This window comes from Lepidochelys kempii, chromosome 9 (genome assembly GCF_965140285.1).
Source record: "Lepidochelys kempii isolate rLepKem1 chromosome 9, rLepKem1.hap1, whole genome shotgun sequence".
NCBI classification, from domain to species: Eukaryota; Metazoa; Chordata; order Testudines; family Cheloniidae; genus Lepidochelys; species Lepidochelys kempii.
Genome location: NC_136388.1, coordinates 60,874,382 through 60,894,842, shown reverse-complemented (window position 1 = coordinate 60,894,842; position 20,461 = coordinate 60,874,382). Strand labels below are relative to the sequence as shown.

Sequence of the window (20,461 nt, the reverse complement as noted above, 5' to 3'; positions counted from 1 at the left end):
ATGTAATCAGATTGGACTCCTATGATGTATCAGGTGCATGCAGGATGCCTAACTTGGCTACTGACTCACTAAGGCTGTGTCTACACAGCAATGTAAGCCTAGGGTTAGTGGGACTTGGGTCAGCTGACCCACGTCAGGGAATCCTGGGCTGGAGTGACTACACTGGCTTTTAACCCTAGATTAAGAATTTCCTGACCCATGCTTGAGCCTAGGGTGCTGGCAGCCACACTGCAGTGCACATATCCAGAGCAAACTGTATCCCAGCATGCCTAATGCTCCCCCCATTGACACTCTAGGCCTAGGAACATGGTGCACTGTGGGAAAACTCTACTGTCTGTGTTCATGGGCCAGCTGGGCCACTATTCCTACCAAATGCCATTGACGTAAATGGTGTTATGTGCTGGGGAGGGGAGAGAAGATGGCTCATTTTGGCAGGAGGGCAGTGCTGCGGGGGTGGGGGGGGGGAGTGATCTTGAGTGCTATGTAGCGGAAGTCAGAATGGCATGATGGGAAAACAATGTAAGGCTGTGAGTAGGGTGGAGGGGGGCACAATGGCTTTGCAACATGGCTCCAGCTTATCCGGCTGCACTGAAACCCTGGATGCTCTGAGTGTGCATGTGCCAACCACAGCTCACGCCCCCTGCAGAGGAACGCCCCAGGTGGGACGTACACTGCATCAGAGACACCACACCTGGCTAATGTCCTGGGTGCAGAAGCAGCCCCCAGCGTGCAGCCGCTGGAGCCTTCTGACACCCACTTTACTGACAAGTCTCCCGAAGCAGCAACATGGTGACCCATGGGTCTGCCTAATAATCAAGGTCTTCAGTGCTAGGCACTCCCCCCTGGGAACCCCAGAACTAGCTACTTCCTTCCCTGCTCCACTCCGCCCAAGATGTGTGGCCCCAGCCCACATGACCCAGCTGGGGGGATCACTGCTCTCCTCCCAAAGATCCCCCGTCCCTTAAACACACACCCAGCCTGGCTGTTGCCGCTGCAGAGTGGCGAAGTGCATCCCCAGGGATTGGGGTGCAGTGTGCTCCAGCACCTCCCCCTGCTCCCTTATCCCTGCCCCCACTGCACCCAGGAGCCTGCAAGGAAGCTTTGGGGCTGGCACTTAGCAACTTTGATCCCTGCTCCAGGCAAACTCTGGGCAGCAGCGAGCTGGAACAGGACGGGAGAGCAGGCAAACTCTGGGCTGGCTGCCTGCAGTGCACACTGCCCCCAGGAGCTGTGGGATAGATCCGGAGGACTCCCGGGACCTGAGTCAAGCCAGGCTGTGCACACAGGAAAGCACTAGGTCCCAGCTTAACTCAGCCTCAGTCCCTCCAGCCCTGCAGGGACCTGGGTCTGAGGCCTAGGTTAGCACAATTGCAGGGTGGATACAAGGAGGGGTTTGCCTTGAGCCCAGGCTCAGAGCTGGGCTTATCTGGCTGTGCAGACATACACTAAGTGGTCTTGGCCAAGCTGCTTCACCTCACTGGATCTCAGTTTCTCCATCTGTAAAATGGAGCTAATGATACCAGCTTTGGAAACCTCTATGAGGTGTATGGCTGGACACTATAACTGCTATTCCACCCAGAGCCCTGGCACAGTTTAAACTTCACACAGGTGCACCTGACAAGGCTGGGATAGGAGCTGTGTAGTCAATAGGATTTTAATATTTTCACTGGGTTTAAAGTGTCTGACCACCCTCCACCCTGCCCTCACAGAGCTCAACTCTAGGACCTTTGCAGGCAAAGGCTCTGAGTGGCTCTGGGGAAGAAAAGCACACGTACAACCGGTGGATGTGACAGTTATTGGAGTTTACCAAGCTTGCAATAGTTAAAAAGTACAACATTCAGAAATATAAAAATGTGACTTTCGCCATCTCCGAGGGCTGTCCACGGGCAGGGATTGGGCTGACATTGCAAAAGAGGCCACTTACGCCGGGGGAGGGGGAACTGTTTGCATAACACACAAAAATAGTTCACATTCTTTCATCTTGCCCATGGCTGGCCCACTTAGGACAAACAAGCCCTATATATCTATAGGGCTTACTTCCATCTTTGCTGCACAGAACCAGTCCGATAATTTTGTCTAAGTTCAATTGGGGGACATATGAGGAAACCCATCCCTAGCAATCCAATTAATTCCCTGCAGCGCTCCAGATCTGCAAAGTGACACTTCTTTCCTAAAAAGGAGGACTTGTGGCACCTTAGAGACTAACCAATTTATTTGAGCATGAGCTTTTGTGAGCTCCAGCCCACTTCATCGGATAGCTTTCGTGAGCTACTGCTCACTTCATCGGATGCATACTGTGGAAACTGCAGAAGACATTATATACACAGAGACCATGAAACAATACCTCCTCCCACCCCACTCTCCTGCTGGTAATAGCTTATCTAAAGTGATCACTCTCCTTACAATGTGTATGATAATCAAGGTGAGCCATTTCCAGCACAAATCCAGGTTTTCTCACCCCCCACCCCCATACACACACAAACTCACTCTCCTGCTGGTAATAATTCATCCAAACTGACCACTCTCCTTACAATGTGTATGATAATCAAGGTGGGCCATTTCCAGCATAAATCCAAGTTTAACCAGAACTAGGTGCAGACGTTGAACTTGGCAAAACAAGAGCCGCGTTCTCTGTTAAAGCATTGTGGGGGGGGATGCCCTGGCCCCACTGAAGTCTAGGGCAGACCTCCCAGTGACTTCACTAGAGCCAGGATTTCACCCACGGGTTTTTAAGGCCGGGATGCGGAGATTCAAACTTTTTGTTTTGTTTTGTTTTAAAAAAGTGAGTTTTTGATGGTGAAGAAAATCAAGGGAAGATTCTTTTCCTGAAGCAGCTATTTTCATTAGAAGCGCTTTGCAAAGTCCCTTCCTAGCAGGACATTTACAATCCAAGTGCTAAAAATCACACCTCAGTCACATCATACAAAGCCATTGCTAACTGCTGGGTGTAGCATCTTTTCCCTGAGCAATCGTGTACAATACTGTACAGGGTTATTGGCATTTTTTCTTGGCCATAAATTCCAGCAGTAGCTTCTCTTTAACTTTATGCAACTAAACATGTTATTTGTATACTGACCATTCAGATTTTACCCTGCAATATGCAACACTTCCCTAAGGACATGTTGCTTCTACTAAGGCTTACGTTTTTGCCTGGCCTAAAGCCAATTGAGGAATAAATGTCTATGGAAATGCTGAGGCATCTTATTACGCTCATTGTATAACAACTTTGCACAACCTGTTTGAGTTGTTCAAGGACTGGAACCCAGGTCATGCTGGTTTTCGCAGCCACAAATCCAGCTACTGGAACCGAGCAGGAGTATCAGATGACCTCAGACTACATTCGAATTGGTCAACAGCATGTTAATAGGGCAAAGGAATTGTTCTTCATTTGTTCCGCTGGCCAAGGGAGGGGACGCTGGCAGCAGAAGGGTTATGGCACATTCCCAGGTGGGTAGCAGTTCCAAGAGAAATCTGGGGTTCCCATCTCACCTGTTCTTCCTACGCCAGACACCACTTTGGAGATCCTGTTTGGGCAAAACCAAAATAAAATCGGGGCCTTAATTGGGGGCAGACATGGGCCTCAGCAGGATGCTGATCTGCTGCCAAAATCCTGCAAAATGCCACAGTTCAGTGCATGAGATTGAGATGAAGAGCAGAGGTTCTAAACTCTGCCCTGGAGGAGCCATCTGGCAAATCCAACTGGAAGATCCAGTGCTGTGTCTTTTGCCTTCCTTACAAGGTAGAGATATTAGGCATAGACCAATGGCTGGGCCACATTTCAAGCCTCGACCCATGCTGCTTGGACCCAGTCAACACAAATGAGACCAGGTAAATAAACCAGCTCCTTGGCAGTGGAGTCAGCAACCCTGTGAACAGCAGGAGCCCACAGCATGGTGACAGATCCAGCTGACTGATGTGTATGTAGTGACTCTTCGCTTGTCTTCTCAACATGGCTGTGATCACACATGGCACTTTATAACCCAGAAGGTGGTGCGCTTATTCAACAGAGCACAATGATTGGCTCGCCTCACTTCATGTGACGTAAGCAACTTTGTGAGTCACATTCCATGTCTCAGATACATAGGGGACAGAGATGGGAAGGTCCTTCTGGGCCACTGAATCCATCTCCAGGAACATGTGGGATGTGAATTCCAGAGAGAGGGGGTCTGTGATGGGAGACAGATACTACCGTGCAGCCGGGAGAATCTTCAGCCTCAGCGGCATCTGAAGTCTTTCCTGTGGAGACAGCAGGCTGAAGACTATTGGTGGCAGAGGCAGAAGAAACAACAGTGAAGCTTAGAAATTTTTATGATCTATTTTTCCTGAGTTTCTCAGCTCTGTTAACTACAGGCTGAAATTCTGCAAATCCATGACAACGGAAGGAGTAACATGTAATTAAAGAGACCAGAACTGGCAGCGTGAAGAGCTGAGCCTCCTGTAGAGCAAAGTACAAAGTCATCTTGGTAAAAATGGGCCAGTAACGCTTCTGCTGGGATAAAGGCAGAGCAAGGAGTAAACACAAAAGAGCCTGGTGCTTCTCCAGCAGGACTTCCCTAGTGAGGGAGAAGAGCCGGCTCTCCGCTCTGGGTGTGCTATGTTCCTAGGAAAGCAGTGGAGGTTCTAGGACTGGGTCTAAGAGTATAATTTTGCTCTACAGACTGGTTCCGCAAAGATGACTCTCTGGTGCTGCTTCAGTCAAATCAGAGTTGGGAGGAAACTGTCCAACACCAAATGCACGACACCCAGGTTTTGTCTGGTCTCATCTGGAACGGGCATCCCCCCTACTCCTCCCCATCCCCTGAACAGCCAGAATCCAGTTCAGGTTCTGATACAGCCACTCACGTGGGTTATTCCCTTCCCCAGAATGATGGGTCAGGCACCAATCCTCGCCTGCACCCCTGGGGCTCAGAACCATCTGCAGGTGTAGGCCATGCCAGGAGCACTGCTAGAGTGGACACCATCACCATGCTGTGTGGACCCCTCAGTTCGCAGGGGCCTGGAACTTGTCAGCTGCCGTGGGGCTGTTGCTGGGGATTGGAGCTCAGAGCTCTTGCCAGTGCTGGATTCAGCAGCCTATTCACCTGAGAGTGGCAGTGAAACCCGAGCCTGATCATAGCCCCTCCCCTGGGTCACGTGGCATCTTCCCATGCTGCAGGAACCCACCTGGCACTAAGGACACATGGCCCTGCCATTTTCACAGCCTGACTCCCCCACTTCCTCCCTGCTGAATGGGCACAACCCCAGCTCCCCTGCACTGGGTTTGGAGCCTGTTTTCCTGACACAGCCACAGGGGCCTGATTCTCCTCACACGGACACCTGGGTGATCCCGCCCAGGCCAGCACAGTCAGCTGGGTGCAATCCATTAAAGAGAGAACAGAAACAGGCCCACTGTGTCAATCACATACCACACCCCGTGTCAGAGAGGGACAGTTCATTCAACACAGGAGCCTGTGACACCAGCTTGGTTGCTTTTCCTGAGACACACCACATCATGAGAGCTCAGTCCAGGGCAGCTGCTGTGCCGGTGACAGCAGCAGCACCTTGCATGGTCAAGTACAGCAAGGAGAGGTAGCAAACGGTGATCGGTAAGCCAGGAAACTCTTCGGCATTAAATCTCCCAGCAGAGTGGGCTTTTAGCTTCATGTTACAACCCACAGGTGTTCAGGGTCTGAGGGCTGCCATAAAGCTAACGCCCACGCTCGCTGCAGAGTGTCCGTGGAGCGTCCACTTCACAGGGCCCTCCCCGTGATGCATGCTGTGCAGATGGAAACATCTGCTATCCCCTGGCCTGTCTGATAGGTGAATAGCCTGAGAACTCATGGAAAGGGCACAATTCTGAACAGATCCTGGGGGTGCTGAGGGAAGCAGGTCGAATGATTCATTGTGAATTTAGCCCTTTTTCTGGTTCAGAAGCAGTTCCTGGGTTTCTGGCCTTCACAAAGATTTCCAGCTGGGTTGTGAGCTCTTTTTACTGTGACTAGCCACTTGCTGTCATTCATGGGGTGTGACTGATCATTGAAGTCACATGGTATCATTTCAACTCTGACTGGATACCTGAAACTTTTAAAACAGAAGAATAACACCCACCACCTAACGTGACCTTCACCTGTGTTACTATCCAGACAAACCCCCACCTGTGCCAAAGTGCCACCAGGACTGGTGAGTGTCTTCCCGCATACCCCACTGGCATCCAAATCTTCACCAGCTGGCAATAACGGCCCCACAAACCCCAGCGCTTTCATCTGTGAAAATATCGCAGCTCTTTGCATTATTCAGCCAGCTCCGGTGCTAAGCGCCAGTGCTCCTGCTGGAATCAGCGTGACAGGATCAGGACCTTGAGTCACTGTCGTTCACTATGGTCTGCTGCAGGGTCCTCCTTGTACCAGATTCCAAAGGGAAGGCCACTCATGGCAGGGCATCACTCCAGGATATCCCATGCCAGTTTTGTCTCAGCCAGTCCTGGATGGGGGGTGGGGGGGGGAGCTGCTGGGGGTGTGCTCACTTGCTGCGATGAGTTCCGTTCGCCATGTGCAAAGGGTCACACACACCAGCACATTGGTATTTAGACAAATACAGAAGGAAGAAAAGTCCAGGGTTTTTTTTTTTCTCAAAAATCCTCCATTAAATGTCAAGTTCTTGTCCACCCATTAGTCATCAGCCAGCAACTACTAATTGCCCTGTATCCCTCAAGCCACGGTTTGATCATTAGGGATCTGGTAGGCGTGTATGGGACATGCAAAGTTCTTATTGGTGCCTCACACCCGGGGTCCTTCCGACCAAAATGTCCTGTCTTCCAGGGACCGTGTGTGATGCAAGCTCTGAGCCAAATGAGGTCTGGCCATGAAGTCAAGCAAGAAAACGTTTAGATAGAGAACCCCTGGATTTCAGTGGAGACCCTGCAAACTGGGATGGGTAAATGAGCAAGGCAAGACCTGCTGCTACCAGACTGGCTGGCAGGGGTTGGGAGCCCCCTGGTCAAGCCAGTTGTTCATGCTGTGGTTGTGAGACTCGCTTTCAAACACTGTCTATATTTTGTCTAGAGCAGGGCCTGAGAGGCCAGGGCAAGCCCCAGGGCTCTGGGCCTGGGGGATCAGGACTTTGCTTTTGGGCCACTCTCTAGTGTTTCCCTTTGGTGAATGCTGGACTCTGAATGGGGCTGTTTGTAGTGTGAATATCTGCCTGCCTTGCCCCACCCGCTGTTGGCCCACACTGTTCTGTGTGTGGATCGTGGATGGTGTCTCTGTGGGTACATCTACCCTGGAGCTGGAGAGGGAATTTCTAGCTCAGGCAGCCAGACCTGCGCTAGCTGGAATTGAGCAGGCACGCTAAAAATAGCAGTGTAGCCATGGCATCGGGCCTGGCAGGAGGGGCCAGCTATTTTGAGTACACTGCCAACTGAACCCTAGGCCAGGCTTTGGTGCCTGGCCCCTACTTGACACTGCGGCTGCGCGTAGACACTAACTTGGTCACTAACACCTTCTGACGTGCCTGCGGCCTGGCTGTGGGGAGCTCCTGGCAGTAGATTTGAGGGTTTACAGTACAATTGGCTAACGTGGCTAGGTTTGGGGGGTTTAATTCTTAACAATGGAAGGAGAGATTCCAAAGAAAAGCCCGGATATGGTCAGAGCCCGAAGTACTTCCCATCCCATTAGCACAACTGTAATGCGCCTGTTAGGACAATCAGATGGTCTCCCCCTTGTTGCTGGGGCTGCTAGTGGGAAGGTGCCAGGCACGGACATTGCACACAACATAGGCATGAAGGCTACTGCTGTGATTCCGTCCCCTCCAGGGCCGCGGTGCAGGGACAGCACAAGGTGAGCGCATGGCACTCCTTGTGGGAATGGAACCAACAATGGGTTTGCACAAGCGCCCCTGAAATGCTGCTGCTGAGCTGAGCTGGCCGAGCGTGGGGATCCCTGGAACTGGCTCTCTGGTTTGTGAGCCCTGAGCCCTATTCTCGGGGCTGGTTTGTTGCTTGTGACAATGCCCAAACCGGAGACCACTCCCAGGCTACCTGACGTGGCTTGACCTCGTTTGTGAGACTGGGCACCACCGAAGTCACATGGCAGTGTTTTTGCTCTCTGATTGGATGACTGAAACTATTTAGGCAGGCGACTCAGGAATCACACCATTTGCAGGGTGAATAAACCTTGGTGCTACAATCCCTGGGACATTGTATCCATGAAGCATTTCCCGAGTGCCTGGCCATTGCCAAATGTCTACCAACAACCGCCCCCCGTGTGACAGCTCTGCTTACACAAACAGCATCCTCAAAATTACCATGCAGAGTTGTGCTGCACCAGAATAAATAACCCTACCACAGCAGGTCAGCTCTGATTGCGTTGCCCCACTGATTTCTCATTCCTCACAAGTCCAGTCCTGCGCGCAGTCACATCATAGCGCGTGGACCTCAGCAGAGTCCTGGCTCCCACTACTTTCACCTGGCTTGTTTTTAGTTATTACTTGGATTAGCTGTGATGTGTAGTTCAGGGGCAGACCCAGCTCTGGTCTCTAGAGGGCTCAGTCTCTGGGCCTTTCCTAACTACTCATAGATTGCCAATGATGTCTGCTTTTCCTTCCTTTTGCCACTAGATGAAGCCAGAATAATTCACTGCTCGCGATGACCCCTGGCTACCAGAAGCTCTTTCTCGGTGGTGTGGCATCATCCTGGCCTGTCAGCAGGGAGTTCTCTCTGCATTCCCATAGCCTCACACACGTGTCCACTGTCTCTGCCTCTCTGCAAAGCATCATGCATAGCGAGTGCTATATAACCAGAACAAGGACATGATCATCCATTGCTGCCCACTCCTTCCGGGCGTCTCCCCAGGGCCTGGATCCCCCCAGCTGCTGCGCGGGGAATCAGACCCACCAGCTAGTTCCAGGGGCATGCTGAAGACTGGGGGCTGCCCTCAGATGAATGTGCTGCTGGCTCCTTCCATGCTGCAGTCACCCCCACCTCCTGCTGTGCGCTTCAGACAAGGAGCATGCCAGAGCCTGGCGGGGGGCTGATGGGAAGCAGACAGCTGCACCTTTGATCGTGGCACTGGCAGGTTGTTTCCCCCCACTTTTATTATTATGTTAAAAATATTAAGTGAACAGTCTGGGTGTCTTTGATCAGCGTGTTCCTGCGGCAGCAGCTCTTGGGACTGACAGGGAGTGAAGGGAATGCAGACTGGGGAAAGCATCTTGTTTGATAAAACATCAATACAGGCCTGTGGGACTCTGCAAGGGGCTGAGTCATCAGGAGCGCAGGGCGCTCGCAGAATCAGGCCCTGACTCAGCAATGCAAAGACTGCGCTTGGTGCTCATTTCAGTAGCTTTGCTTTAAAGCGAGCCATTCCCCCAAACCCACTGCTGATTCCCTTCCGCTAGAGTACCGCGGGGAGGGAGCTCACAGCGCAATGCCTGTGGGCGGGGGACCCTGACAGAAGCATTCACAGCAATCAATCTTGTGAAAGCCAGTTGTGATTTGGAAGCATTTGTATCCGACCCAGGTCTGCACAGCAGGAGGAAGCTCAGGGAGAGGGGAATTTGTTGTCTGAAAGCCAGGAATGGGGCCAGAGCAAACCCCCAACCCAACACCCCTCACCTTGGAGGGGTCTGAAATCCAGCTATGGCTAAGGCACCTCTCAGACAACCCAAAGCTGTCCAGCAGGGAGCAGGCCAGCCAGCCTGGGGGCTTGCAGTGCAAGTGCCAATGGGTGTAGGGCACTGTCTGCCTGTGTGGGAATGGAAGCAGGCCGGGGCCTCGGCTCTTCAGTGATTGTCACCGCATTCAAGGGGGGTTGGGCGGCTGTCAGGCAGCCTGTACATGACTCGCCCGGGATTTGTGCATCCTTGTCACATTAGCAGACACCCACTGTGTGTGTGTGACAAGTGTGCATGGCGCAGGATGGCCCAGCTGTGTGCACACACAATGCTCATGTGTCGCAGGGATGCGGCGCCTGGCTCAGCCCAGGTGTAACTCCACCGAACAGCAGCCTGCCTGCGTCCGAGGGACACACCAGAGCATAGGTAAAGTGCGTTTAGTGAGCAAGGTGACAGACTCCTCAGATATCCTAGAGGGAAGGAGAGCAGACCAGTGGGAGATAGCTGATCAATCAGATCAGATTGATAGGTAAGAGAGTTTGTCTTATGAAGGAAAATAAGCCATGCCTAGCACCTCCTGAGACACGGCTCGTATCTGACTCACAGGAGAGGAGTGGTGTTGTTCTTCAAGGCCAGCTACAATATGGTTTGGGCAGAACCCCTGGGGCTGGTCCCAGGGATGCTTGGTGTCTGGGCAGGGAAGGCCATGCCGTGGGTCCCTCCCGTGCTCAGTAGGACCCTAGACTCTCTAGACTGTCTCCAGCAGGGGCAGGAGGAACCAGGCTGTGAAGATTCCTGGTGAGGCTGAGTCCATGGCCTCCTACAATGCCCTTCAATCCTATGTCAGACACAGAGCCAGCGGAGGAGACACAAGCCGCTTTGCCAATGACTTGCCAAGTGCCTCTAGCTAAGTCGGTCCTTTCGATTTTCAGCAAGTTGCTTCAGCCTTCCCGTTTCCTTTGCAGAAAGGCACCTCCTTTCGTAGGTTAGCTGGGCCAAAGTCATCCTGAGCAGAATCCCAAGGACAGCCAGGCTACACCATGGATCAGTTTGCCCCAGGCACTTGCCATTTCAGGTCTTGGTCCTGCTAAGAGCATGTGGCCCCTTGTGCCCAGACAGATTCCCCCTGGGCTGAGCATACAGCACTCACGGCAGGGCTGGGCCTGGCCTTGGCTTGCTCCCTCTCTGAGCGTCAGTTCTGGATGTTCCTTCCTTTTGGCTGACAACAGGTCCATTTCTCTCCCTGCAGCATCGCCAGGGGCTGGCAGCTGGCATCGTGTGGACAGCACCGGTGGAAGCTCTCAGAAGAGCGTTAGAACCTGGCCAGGGAGTGACTGAGGGTCACTTTGGTTGAACAGTGCGTCTGGAGCATCTCAGTTCTTCCAAAGCAACCTACATTCTAACTGGCCCTTCTGTCTCTGCTGCCATCTGTTCAGCTCAACTCAGCACTGGGGTCTTTGTCCGGGGAAGGAAAATTACAAAGTCAAATGAAAGAGAAAAAACATCATCAACATTTCGCAGGATCAAAGCTATTTAAAGTACCACACGCTGAAGCGAATGAACAGTTTCAAGCTAGCTTCGTCGTGGGCACTGGGTTACAACTGGGGCTGAACTGGAGACCACTTGCAGAGCCCCAAAGAGCAGGAGGACAAGTCCCCACTTGTCATCAGACCCTGGGAAGCTGCTGGGCTGATGCAGGAAGGAATAGGAAGCCCACTGTCATCTGAGGATGGCCCTGCTCATGATGACCGATGTCTGCCTTCTCCATTCCACAGGCGTCTCCTTCCACTGTATCTCCGCTGGAAACGAGGCCAGGAGCCGACTGCACAGGGGTGCGGGCTCTGTAGTTAAGACATTTACCTTCCGTCTGCTGGAGTCCCCAGGGAGACACAAAAAAGATTTGCAAATTGCCAATAAAGAAAGGAAAAAATTACACAAATCCCAGCAGGACAGGATGTCCTCACAGCACCAGCCTGGTAGAGTGCAGCCCCTGCGGCTGGAGCTGGGCTTTGAAGAGCCAGCATAAAACTCCCAGCAATGCTGTCTCCACCCCTCCCTGGCCAGGATGAAGTCGGGGTGGTCAGGGCTGGGTTCTGGCACCGCTTGGGTTGTCTAACTCAGGAGCAAACTCCATCATGACCCGCCGAGCCAGTGGATTTGTGCTCTTAAGAAGCTCTGCTGCGGAGGTGCGAGTACCGGGACTGGCCTTGCTGCCTTTCTTCTGTAGCAGGGCCTTGAAGTCTTCATTCCGACTGGAGGCTCTGCCAGGGCCTCCTGTTGCTGGGGGGGACTCGCAGGCCGGGTGCCCGGCTGGGTTCTTCACCGGGGAGTGAGAATTCTGCCTGCTGCTGAAGGCATCCCCTGGCTCCTTCCAGCCCAGCAGCTTCCTCTTTGACCTAAAGACAAAAGAAGCCTGTGGTTGGCGTGGCTGTGGCGGTGTGTTCCAGATCCTGAGGCAGAGGTGCTCACAAAAGGGCATTCCCCACAACCCCCAGGCAGGCGGCTGCATCCCACCCATAACTGTGGTGAACGCCTGACCCCCAGATATGTGGCCGTGCCCTCACTGCGACCCGGAAATGTTCCATCCACTGGAAACTTACGTATAACAGCCAACAGCACGGCCAATCAGTGCAGAGAGATGCAGAACCCAGTTACTTCACTGAGCTCCATTGCACAACATCATCGAGAATAGGCCAAATTCACCCCTGGTGCCAGCCCCTGAAGTCAGTGGAGCTGCTTTAGGTAAGAATCTGGGCCAACACTGCCTGCAAAGGATTCTCAGGCCAGTGAGAGGTCCTGGCCTGGCAGCTCTGGACCCTGACCCTCTTCCCCTTGGAGTGAGGAGAGCAGAGGCAGAAGCAGGAAGTGCTATATTCTGCCATGGTGCCACCCTCCCGCTCGTCCCAGTGCCCAGACCAGGAGGGGAGGGGAGTTCAGCCTCCAGGGCACTTGGCACATCCAGTGTTTGGCCAGCAAGGGGGACAACTGGTGCCACTTGGTGATGGGGGGATGCGCTGTGGATAGCAGGAACTGCATTGAATCCACCCACTTCCCTTCCAAGAAGCCACAGAGCAGCCAGCAGGTGGCGATGACCAGTGAGGAGCTATAGACTCCCCAGTCCAGTGGTGCCCCCCACTCCCACCAGCACAGAGCTGTCCAGCTCCTGTGACAAGCCCTGGCTCCCTGGCAGAACTGAAAGGGGCCTGGCTAAAGGGCTGCTGCCCCAGCCAGCACAGACGGGAGGCCCTGTCTGGTGCACTTCCCAGGGTCAGCTCTGCGGCTGGGCCAGTCCCAGGCACAAAGGGCTGCTGGGGGCACAGGGTGAGACTCGGGTTCTGCGTCCAGCCCTGTGCTGACAGCAGGCCAGGAACACAAGCTCTGAAATAAAGGCAGCTGGCTGCCCAGGGCTCTCTGTGGAGCCGCAGCACCGCCCGGCGTCCTGGAGAGAAATCTGTCCAGATTTTAGAGCCGGCCTCTCGGTGAGCAATGGGCCCAGCACCACCAGAGTGGTCGGGGCTTGCAGCAGAAGGCCCCGAGTGCACTTAGACACACAACTGGAACCGGGGTGCCATGCCATGGTCATCTCTCTTGCTCTGGTCTGCTCAGGGAACTCAGTGCGTGGGGTGGGAGCCAAGCCGGTAGCCCTGGAGACAGAGGGGCCTTGTTTATCCTCAGAGCTGGGACTGGCCTCACCCAGATGAGTTTAGCCCCATGGCCTGCTCAGTCCTCAGCTCTGCGGAGACCAGCCCCCAATAACTGCCTGCTGGGCTGGAGACTCCCAGAGGCCAACAGTGGGTAAACACGATGGGGGTGTGAGTTTTCCGTTCACAACATGGGCTGGTACCTGTGGATGACGGTAAATAGATCCTCTGTCGTACGGGTTGTCACAAATACATCATCATCCTCTTCCACGATCGACTCGGCTGTTTTGTCACTTACAAAACTCCTCTCATCAGCGCTGAGCTCCACGGAATCCCCTAGACAGAGGGAAGAACAGCCATGAGCTGGGCTTGCTGAGAGCAGGATGGAGGGAAATGTTCCCAGCATGGCGGGGGCCTTTCCCAGGAGATGCGTGGGATCAGCCCGTTGGAACAAGCTGAGGATATCTGTATCCATGTGTGTGCCCGGACTGGGGCACCCCTAGGTAACCTGGCTCTGCACATTCCTGTGGCTCAACAGGAGCAGAATCCCAGAGTTAGTACCAGCAGCACCTGTCCTGCCCGCCTTCCCGGGCGCTGCGACGGACCAGACGGCACAAGCGCACAGCTCCCCTTCCTGCACGCACGCACCACCCGGGAGACACCTGGGCTACAATGAGACTCAGACAACGATCCTGCAGTCCTCGCACAGGCAGCTCTGGCTGCTGGCCATGGGGTCTCCGGCTGGGCGTCCCAGGGTGCCCTGGCCACGTCCTGGCATGGGTAGCCGCCTGCCAGCTCTGTTGAGCACTTCCCACTTTTATACCGGCTCTGGGGAATGCACCCCACCTCCTATGGGCTGCGGGGAAACGCAGCAGAGAAGAGCCAGCTGCAGCAGCTGCAGCCAAAGCCAGGGCTCCTCACGTGCGCAGAACTCGCTGCAGCACGGCTGGACGTTCTCTGCCCTGTGCTCACCAGCTGTTTGTCCAACCCCCCTTCTCTCCCGCAGCCTCACTCCACATCCGCCCCCTTACCTTCCCCCTCCCTCCCAAGTAGCTGCACCCCTCTTAAGTGCCCCCCCACTTGCTGCCTTGCCATTGGTCGCTTTGCTGGGGTGTTCTGCCCATTCCCCAAGTCTGCGCTGGCTATTGGTCCGTGAGAACTGTCTGCGATGCTGTGTCTGTACAGCGTCTAGCACAGCAGGGCCTGTTGGCACCATTGCAATGGATGCGTTAACTAATAATACCCCCTTCCCCTCCTCAGCCAATGGAGCCTGCCAGTGCCCCTGGGGTGGGCAGGCCAGGAGAGACCTGCTGACAGGAGCCCAGCAAGCCAGTGCCAGGACCAGGGCTAGACTAGTCAGCTCCTACCTGCCTGCCGGTGCTTACCCCAACCTGCCCTTCGGGGCAGCCCACTTCCCTTGCAGACACATTCCACTCTCTACCAGGTCTTTTACATCTCTGGGCTGATCAGCAGCTGCCACGCTCTGCCCCAGAGTTAACTGCTTTTCAGGGCTGGGTGGGACGATCCCTGGGCAGCGGTGTGGGTAGAGCTCTGAGGTCTAACACCGACGCTGTCGGCATGGTTTCTTGGGGGGGGGAGGGGTCTGGCCACGCCGCAAGGAGCTGCCTGGCCAAGGCTGTGCACCCAGGTGTGCAGTGAGCCATTCAGACGCCCCGGCGAGCTGCACATGGCAGTGATTCCCAAGGCATGCCCAGGGTGCCGGGGGGGCAGAGAAGCTGTGACACTGACCTGCAGGACTCTGCCCAGGCATGGCAGCAGCTGGGGGGCTCGAGTTCTTCCCCATGGCCTCGGGTGATGGCAGGTAGTCCGCGTCTGGGTCGCAGCAGCTGGTGTCCTCATGCAAGGTGATGATGGGGCTGGGCGTTAGCCTGGGATCCCCCAGGCAGGCTCCCAGGTGGGGCGGAGGAGGGGTGAGCGGCAGGTACAGAACGCTAGGCTTCTTGGGGACGGGGGGCGGGACTTTGGCTTTCCTCTTCTCCCCCTCGGGTCCACGGGGGGCGCCGCTCCTCTCTGGCTGGGCCCTGGGCTCCTCCTCCAGGCTACTCTGGGACAGTCGCCGCAGTCCTGAGAAAAAGATCCCTGGGCAGCCCTGGGAGGGCGCCAGCGGAGAGGGGAGCTCTCCAGGGCTCCTGGCCTCTGGGCTCCTCTTAGGCTTGGGTTTCCGAATGACCATGTAGATGTCCTGCAGCCCCCTCTCCTGGGCAGAGGTGCCCTGCAGCGTGGGCGGGGAGGTGGGAGATGCCAGGGTAGACTCCTTCTGCAGAGGTGGGGGCTTGGCCATGATGTTTGGGGGCCATTTGGCCAGCGGTGGCTTCTCTGCCACGGGCGGTTTTGCTTTCCTTCCTGGAAGTGGTATGGCATCACCCTCATGCTCCTCGGCGCGGTCTGGGCTGTCCAGGTCATCCTCGGGCTCGGACCTGCTGACGGAGCGCAGGCGCACGGACCTCAGGTCCGACTGGGTGACCACGGGCATGATGGGCTGGATCGGGCTTGTCTTCGGGCCGAGCTTGGTCCCGAAGGTGGAGTCCGAATGATGCCTGCTCACCTTGGTCTTCCCCTTGAGTGAGATCTTCAGCCCAGAAAGGTCCAGGTGTGTCAGAGGTGTGATGGGCAGGTCGAAGGAGAGCCGGGATTTGGGGCTTTTTTCCATCGGTGATGGGGGGGGTAGGGAGGACTTCCTTTCGGGCACCAGCGGCCTCACCTTGACGGTCTGGTGGGGGGAATGCCCGAGAATTGCCGAGGTGGGGATGGTGGGCGTTGGGGTCTCCGACTGGCTGGAGTAGCCACTGGAGGGGGACATCAGCCTCACGGGCCGCCCTGGGGAGGAGCTCTTTAGCTCCACTTCCGCGGAGAGCTGGGAGGGCGTGGTAGCCCTGGAAATGGAGGGGGATGGGAGGGACTCAGAGCTGCCCTGGGCCTTTGTGCATTCGATCACAGTGGTACCTGTGGCAGTACTGGAACCGGACAGGGACCGGTAGGGATCGCTGGCTTTCCAGTCCGCAAGGCACCAGTCCTGGGAAAAATGTCCGCCGTCCAGGTCCCTGGCAGGAGGCACTGCTGTGTTACCCTGGGTGTCCATGGGCACCACAGCACAGCCCTGAGGATCCAAGGGGAGACAAAGGCTCTTGGGCCGCAGCTCCTTCGGCAGCGCTGTGCCAGGCTCTGTGCTGAGCCCCTGCCCGTCTTTAATCAGTGAGACGCTGCGCATGGGGGGAGACGGCTTCTTCTTCGCCTTCTTGAGAGAGATGCTCTTGGAGCGGCGCCTCCGCTGGGCATCCTGCTCCACCCCCAGGGAGATGTTGTCCGTGCTGGTGCTGCCCTCGGAGCTGGCACTGGGGTAGCTCAGGGCGTAGGTCCCGCTGCCTCTCCTGTTCTCAGGGTAGGTGATGTCCACAGAACAGAGCGAGCCCGAGTCTGTGGGCACAGACAGCGACCTCTCGCGGAACGGGCAGGCCCTGCCCCCCAGCTCCAGCCGGGAGGGCGCAGCCCCCTCTGCGCCACTGTCCAGGAAGGTCACCTTGGCCTCTCTCCCCTCAGGTGTCTCGCTGCTGGCAGCGTTCAGTGGGGACTCTGGAGCAGTGCAGGGGAACACACAGGGCCCATTGCTTCCTGGCTGCTCGTCTTTCGCGATGAAGAAGGAGGCCGCGCCATCGCAGCGCTCGGGCGAGCCCAGGCCTGGAGACCCCGGGGAGCCGCCGGGCGAGGGATACGCTGCGTCCTCCTCGGCCGGGCTCAGGCAGTTGAAGGAAGCTGTGTTCCAGGGAGGGGAGAAGGTGGCGTCCTTTGGCCCATTGCAGGCAGGGCGGGTGCAGGCCACAGCTGTGCCCTCCATCCTGGCAGGAGGCTGGTAGCAGCGCGCCTGCAGGCCTCCCCCAAGGTCACTGATCGTCTTTCTCAGTGGCACTGCCGGCGGCTGCGGGGTGCAGGGATGCCGGGGCGCGCTCTTCCCATTTGCAGCCTCGGGGACAAAGCTGCAGGACACTGACTCCCCAATGGGCGCGTGGGGCGTGAACGTGGGGCCGTTGCTGCTGCCTGGAAGGACAGACACAAGAACAGGTCAGCGCGGAGCAAGCAGCTAGTGGAGCTCCAGCCGCAGGAGGGGCCACCAAGCTGTGCACTCATCCACTGCCCACGGAGAGCCCTGGGAACCACGCTCACGCCTACCCGCACCACACGCGGCGGGCGCCTGTCTGCTCTGCGCCCAGAGCCCCTGCTGGCCTGCCTCTGCCCTGCTACCGGGTGTCAGCGCGGTGCTGAGCTCTGTCTGGCCTCTGAACAGAGCGAGAGCTGGGCCCGCCCTGAACAGAAGGGACCCTCCACGCGATCATTTCCTTCTCCAATCATGCAAGCTGGGCTCAGCCGTCTGCAGCATCAGTGCCCAACTCTGCAGTCCTGCGTTCATGTGGGGGAGTAGTGGGGGAGGGCAGGCTGGGGGATGGATGAGCTGGGGTCAGGGCAGAGGATCCCCCACCCCCAGCTCCGCAGAAATCAGCCTGGGACCCACTCTGTCCTCCTGCCCCCATGGTGGAGCAAGAGACCCTGGCCCTGCTCGGTCAGCTGCAGTGGAGACAGTGTGGAAGGCCAGGGTTTCTGTAGGAATGACCCTGTTACCCAGGGTCCAGGCAGACCCTTGGGGATGCACCAGCTTTAGGAGCCTGCACAGAGGGTTCCTCTGGGGAGGATCTGACCGGTGGGTTCCAGTCCGGACAAGCTGGCTATGCGGGTCCAAAGTGCATGTGCCCAGCCCTTGCCTTGCAGCAGAATGCACGGCTGGGGACTGCTGACTCCCAGCCTGACTGCTGACTCCCAGAGCCACTGCTGGAGGTGGTGGGGAACAGCAGTGCCCCAAATCCACCAGGGGCAGAGGAAGCGAATGCTGGGGAAAGCCAAGGGCCCTGCACTGGCACCTGTAGCTTATCCCTGAACATTAGGAAGGAGCCCAGGAATGAATCCCCCAGGTGTTCCCAACGTTGCAGATTTAACATGACTGGATACAAGCCCCCTTCCTGGGTGCAGGCTTTGGCATCGCTTCCCTAACCCCAGGGATGGGAGAGCACCCACTGTCCAGTACTGCCTACTAGGCCCTGCGTTCCCCCACGGTGAATCCACGCAGGCCTGCCAGTGCCAGATGGGTTCCCCCCAGCGGGGCCAGAGCAGGGGCCTTTCCACTGGGGGTGGGGGAGGGCAGGAGCCCTGATAAAGGCATCACCCCTCACTGTCAGCCCCCACTCCTAGGGCGGAGGTACTTCACCCCACTGGTGACACTAGCCTCAGACTTGCCCTCACTCCTGAGTTAGCTGTTCAGAGCTCCCAGCAAAGTGAGACACCCCCCGTGCTCTGCTCCCCGCTCATCGCTAGAGCTTTCAGGGCAGAGCTCCCCACATAGCACAACAGCACCCGGGCTAAGGAAGGGCCAGGCCTGAGAAGCACAGAGCAGCCTCTGCTCCCAGTGACAGCTGTGCATGCAGCACCTCGCAGGACCTGGTTCCCTGGGTTGAGCACACGGAGCCATGTAGTTGCTGCTCCCCCAGGGACTCTTTGCTGTGACCCAGCAAGGGCTGCAGGGCAGGAGCTCCTCCCACCCCTGGACTGGCCAGGGCGGTGGGGGTGTTATGGCTGCAGTCAGGTTAGGCGCAGGATCTGGCTGGGCTGAAGTCTCACAAGCTGTTCTCACCAGGTTCTGGCCAAATCCAGCCTGCATCTGGAGACTGGGCCCCTCTGGACTGGAGGCAGCTGGACCCAGAATGGCAGGAGAGAGGTGAACTGGAGGCAACCTTCCCCCAGCCCACAATGGAGAGGGACTGGCATTGCAGGTGTCAGCCCCAGACCCAGTGCTCTGCTCAGTGCATCCTGGACTGTAGGGTGGGGAAGCCTGACTGCTGTCTCCCCAGGCTCCTGTCTCCAAGCTGGGTCCCAATCCCAGCTACAGCTTCCTCCAGGGCCGGGCCTGGACCTCACAAAGCCCAATGTGGGTGGGGTGATGTTGTTATCCTGAGAGGTGTGGGGAGCAGGACAGGTCCCGAGACCCAAGGAGCCTCTCTTCCCATGGCTTGCAGCGTGCCTAGGAGAGGGGAGCCCTCCTCACTCCTGAACGGCCAGCCCACAGCACGGCTAGCAGCTCCTTCTCGCCTCTCTGGGGGGCGGTGCCGAGGCCTCTCCCCTCTGAGATGGAGTACAGGCCAGCCGTGAGCGATCTCCCATCCCAGAGGAACCCTCCCTCCCTGCTACCTGTTGCCCATTCCAACCCAGCCAGCAGCACCAGCCCTGGTGGTGAGCAGAGCCAGGACTGGGCTGAGCTGCAGGGAAAGGGAATTCTCTGTGCCCAGGCTGCAGGACACACCCCCTGAGGTTCCCTCAGCTCCTTAGCACCAGCCAGTGCTGCTGGGTGGCTCCCGACATCCTGTTCTGGAGTCGTGGAAGAGGCTGGACCCCAGGGCTGTGAAGTGTGACTCTGGGGAAGAAAGACAAGGAGGACTTGTGGCACCTTAGAGACTAACCAATTTATTTGAGCATAAGCTTTCGTGAGCTACAGCGCACTTCATCGGATGCATCCGATGAAGTGAGCTGTAGCTCACGAAAGCTTATGCTCAAATAAATTGGTTAGTCTCTAAGGTGCCACAAGTACTCCTTTTCTTTTTGCGAATACAGACTAACACGGCTGCTACTCTGAAATCTGGGGAAGAAGCTGCTTGTGCCACCAGAGATCTAGTTGTCATTTTACTTCCGCTCCCTTCCAAGAGCCAGTGTGAACAGAGCCCAAATTACCCCTAATCGCTTGTCAAGAGAGAGCATTTCACAGAGGAGCTGTCAGGCGCGTGTGAGCCCAGAACAAAGGCACCGGCATCCTGGCAACAACTCCCCTAGCACTCCCAGCAACTGCACTAGCAAATCCAGCGGGGAGCCGATGCTGCAAACCAAGGGCCATCAGGGCAGCAGACCCTGAACTCCATCCCCAGCCTGAGCTCCCCAGTGCTCAGATCTAAGAGGAGCTGCACACCCACCTCTGCCAGTGCTCAGCACCCTCCAGCCAGGCCTCTGGCACTCACCTGGCGCACCCGCACCCAGGGCCCTGAGAACTAGTGGGCACTTCAGAAAACGTGGGCCCAAATGACTGGCCCACGGTCACACGGCAAGGCACCAGCAAGGCCAGGAATCCCACCCCGGGCACCTGTTCCAGGCCCCTTCATGATGGACCAGCCAGCCCTGCTCCC

At 56.5% G+C, this 20,461-nt stretch overlaps 1 protein-coding gene across 7 annotated transcripts in view; it reads right to left on the bottom strand.

Moving 5' to 3' along the window:
• Positions 1-1,781: 1,781 nt before the first annotated feature.
• NHSL2 (NHS like 2) overlaps positions 1,782-20,461 on the bottom strand; it is a 151,749-nt gene continuing 133,069 nt past the window's right edge. For all 7 annotated transcript variants that reach the window (XM_073360617.2, XM_073360618.2, XM_073360620.2 and 4 more), the window contains 3 exons: positions 14,979-17,282; positions 13,433-13,565; positions 1,782-11,984 (listed from right to left, as the gene is read on the bottom strand). In XM_073360617.2, coding sequence (XP_073216718.2) covers positions 11,669-11,984; positions 13,433-13,565; positions 14,979-17,282 — 2,753 coding nt within the window. In that variant the 3' untranslated portion in view covers positions 1,782-11,668. The remainder of the gene's footprint in view (positions 11,985-13,432; positions 13,566-14,978; positions 17,283-20,461) is intronic.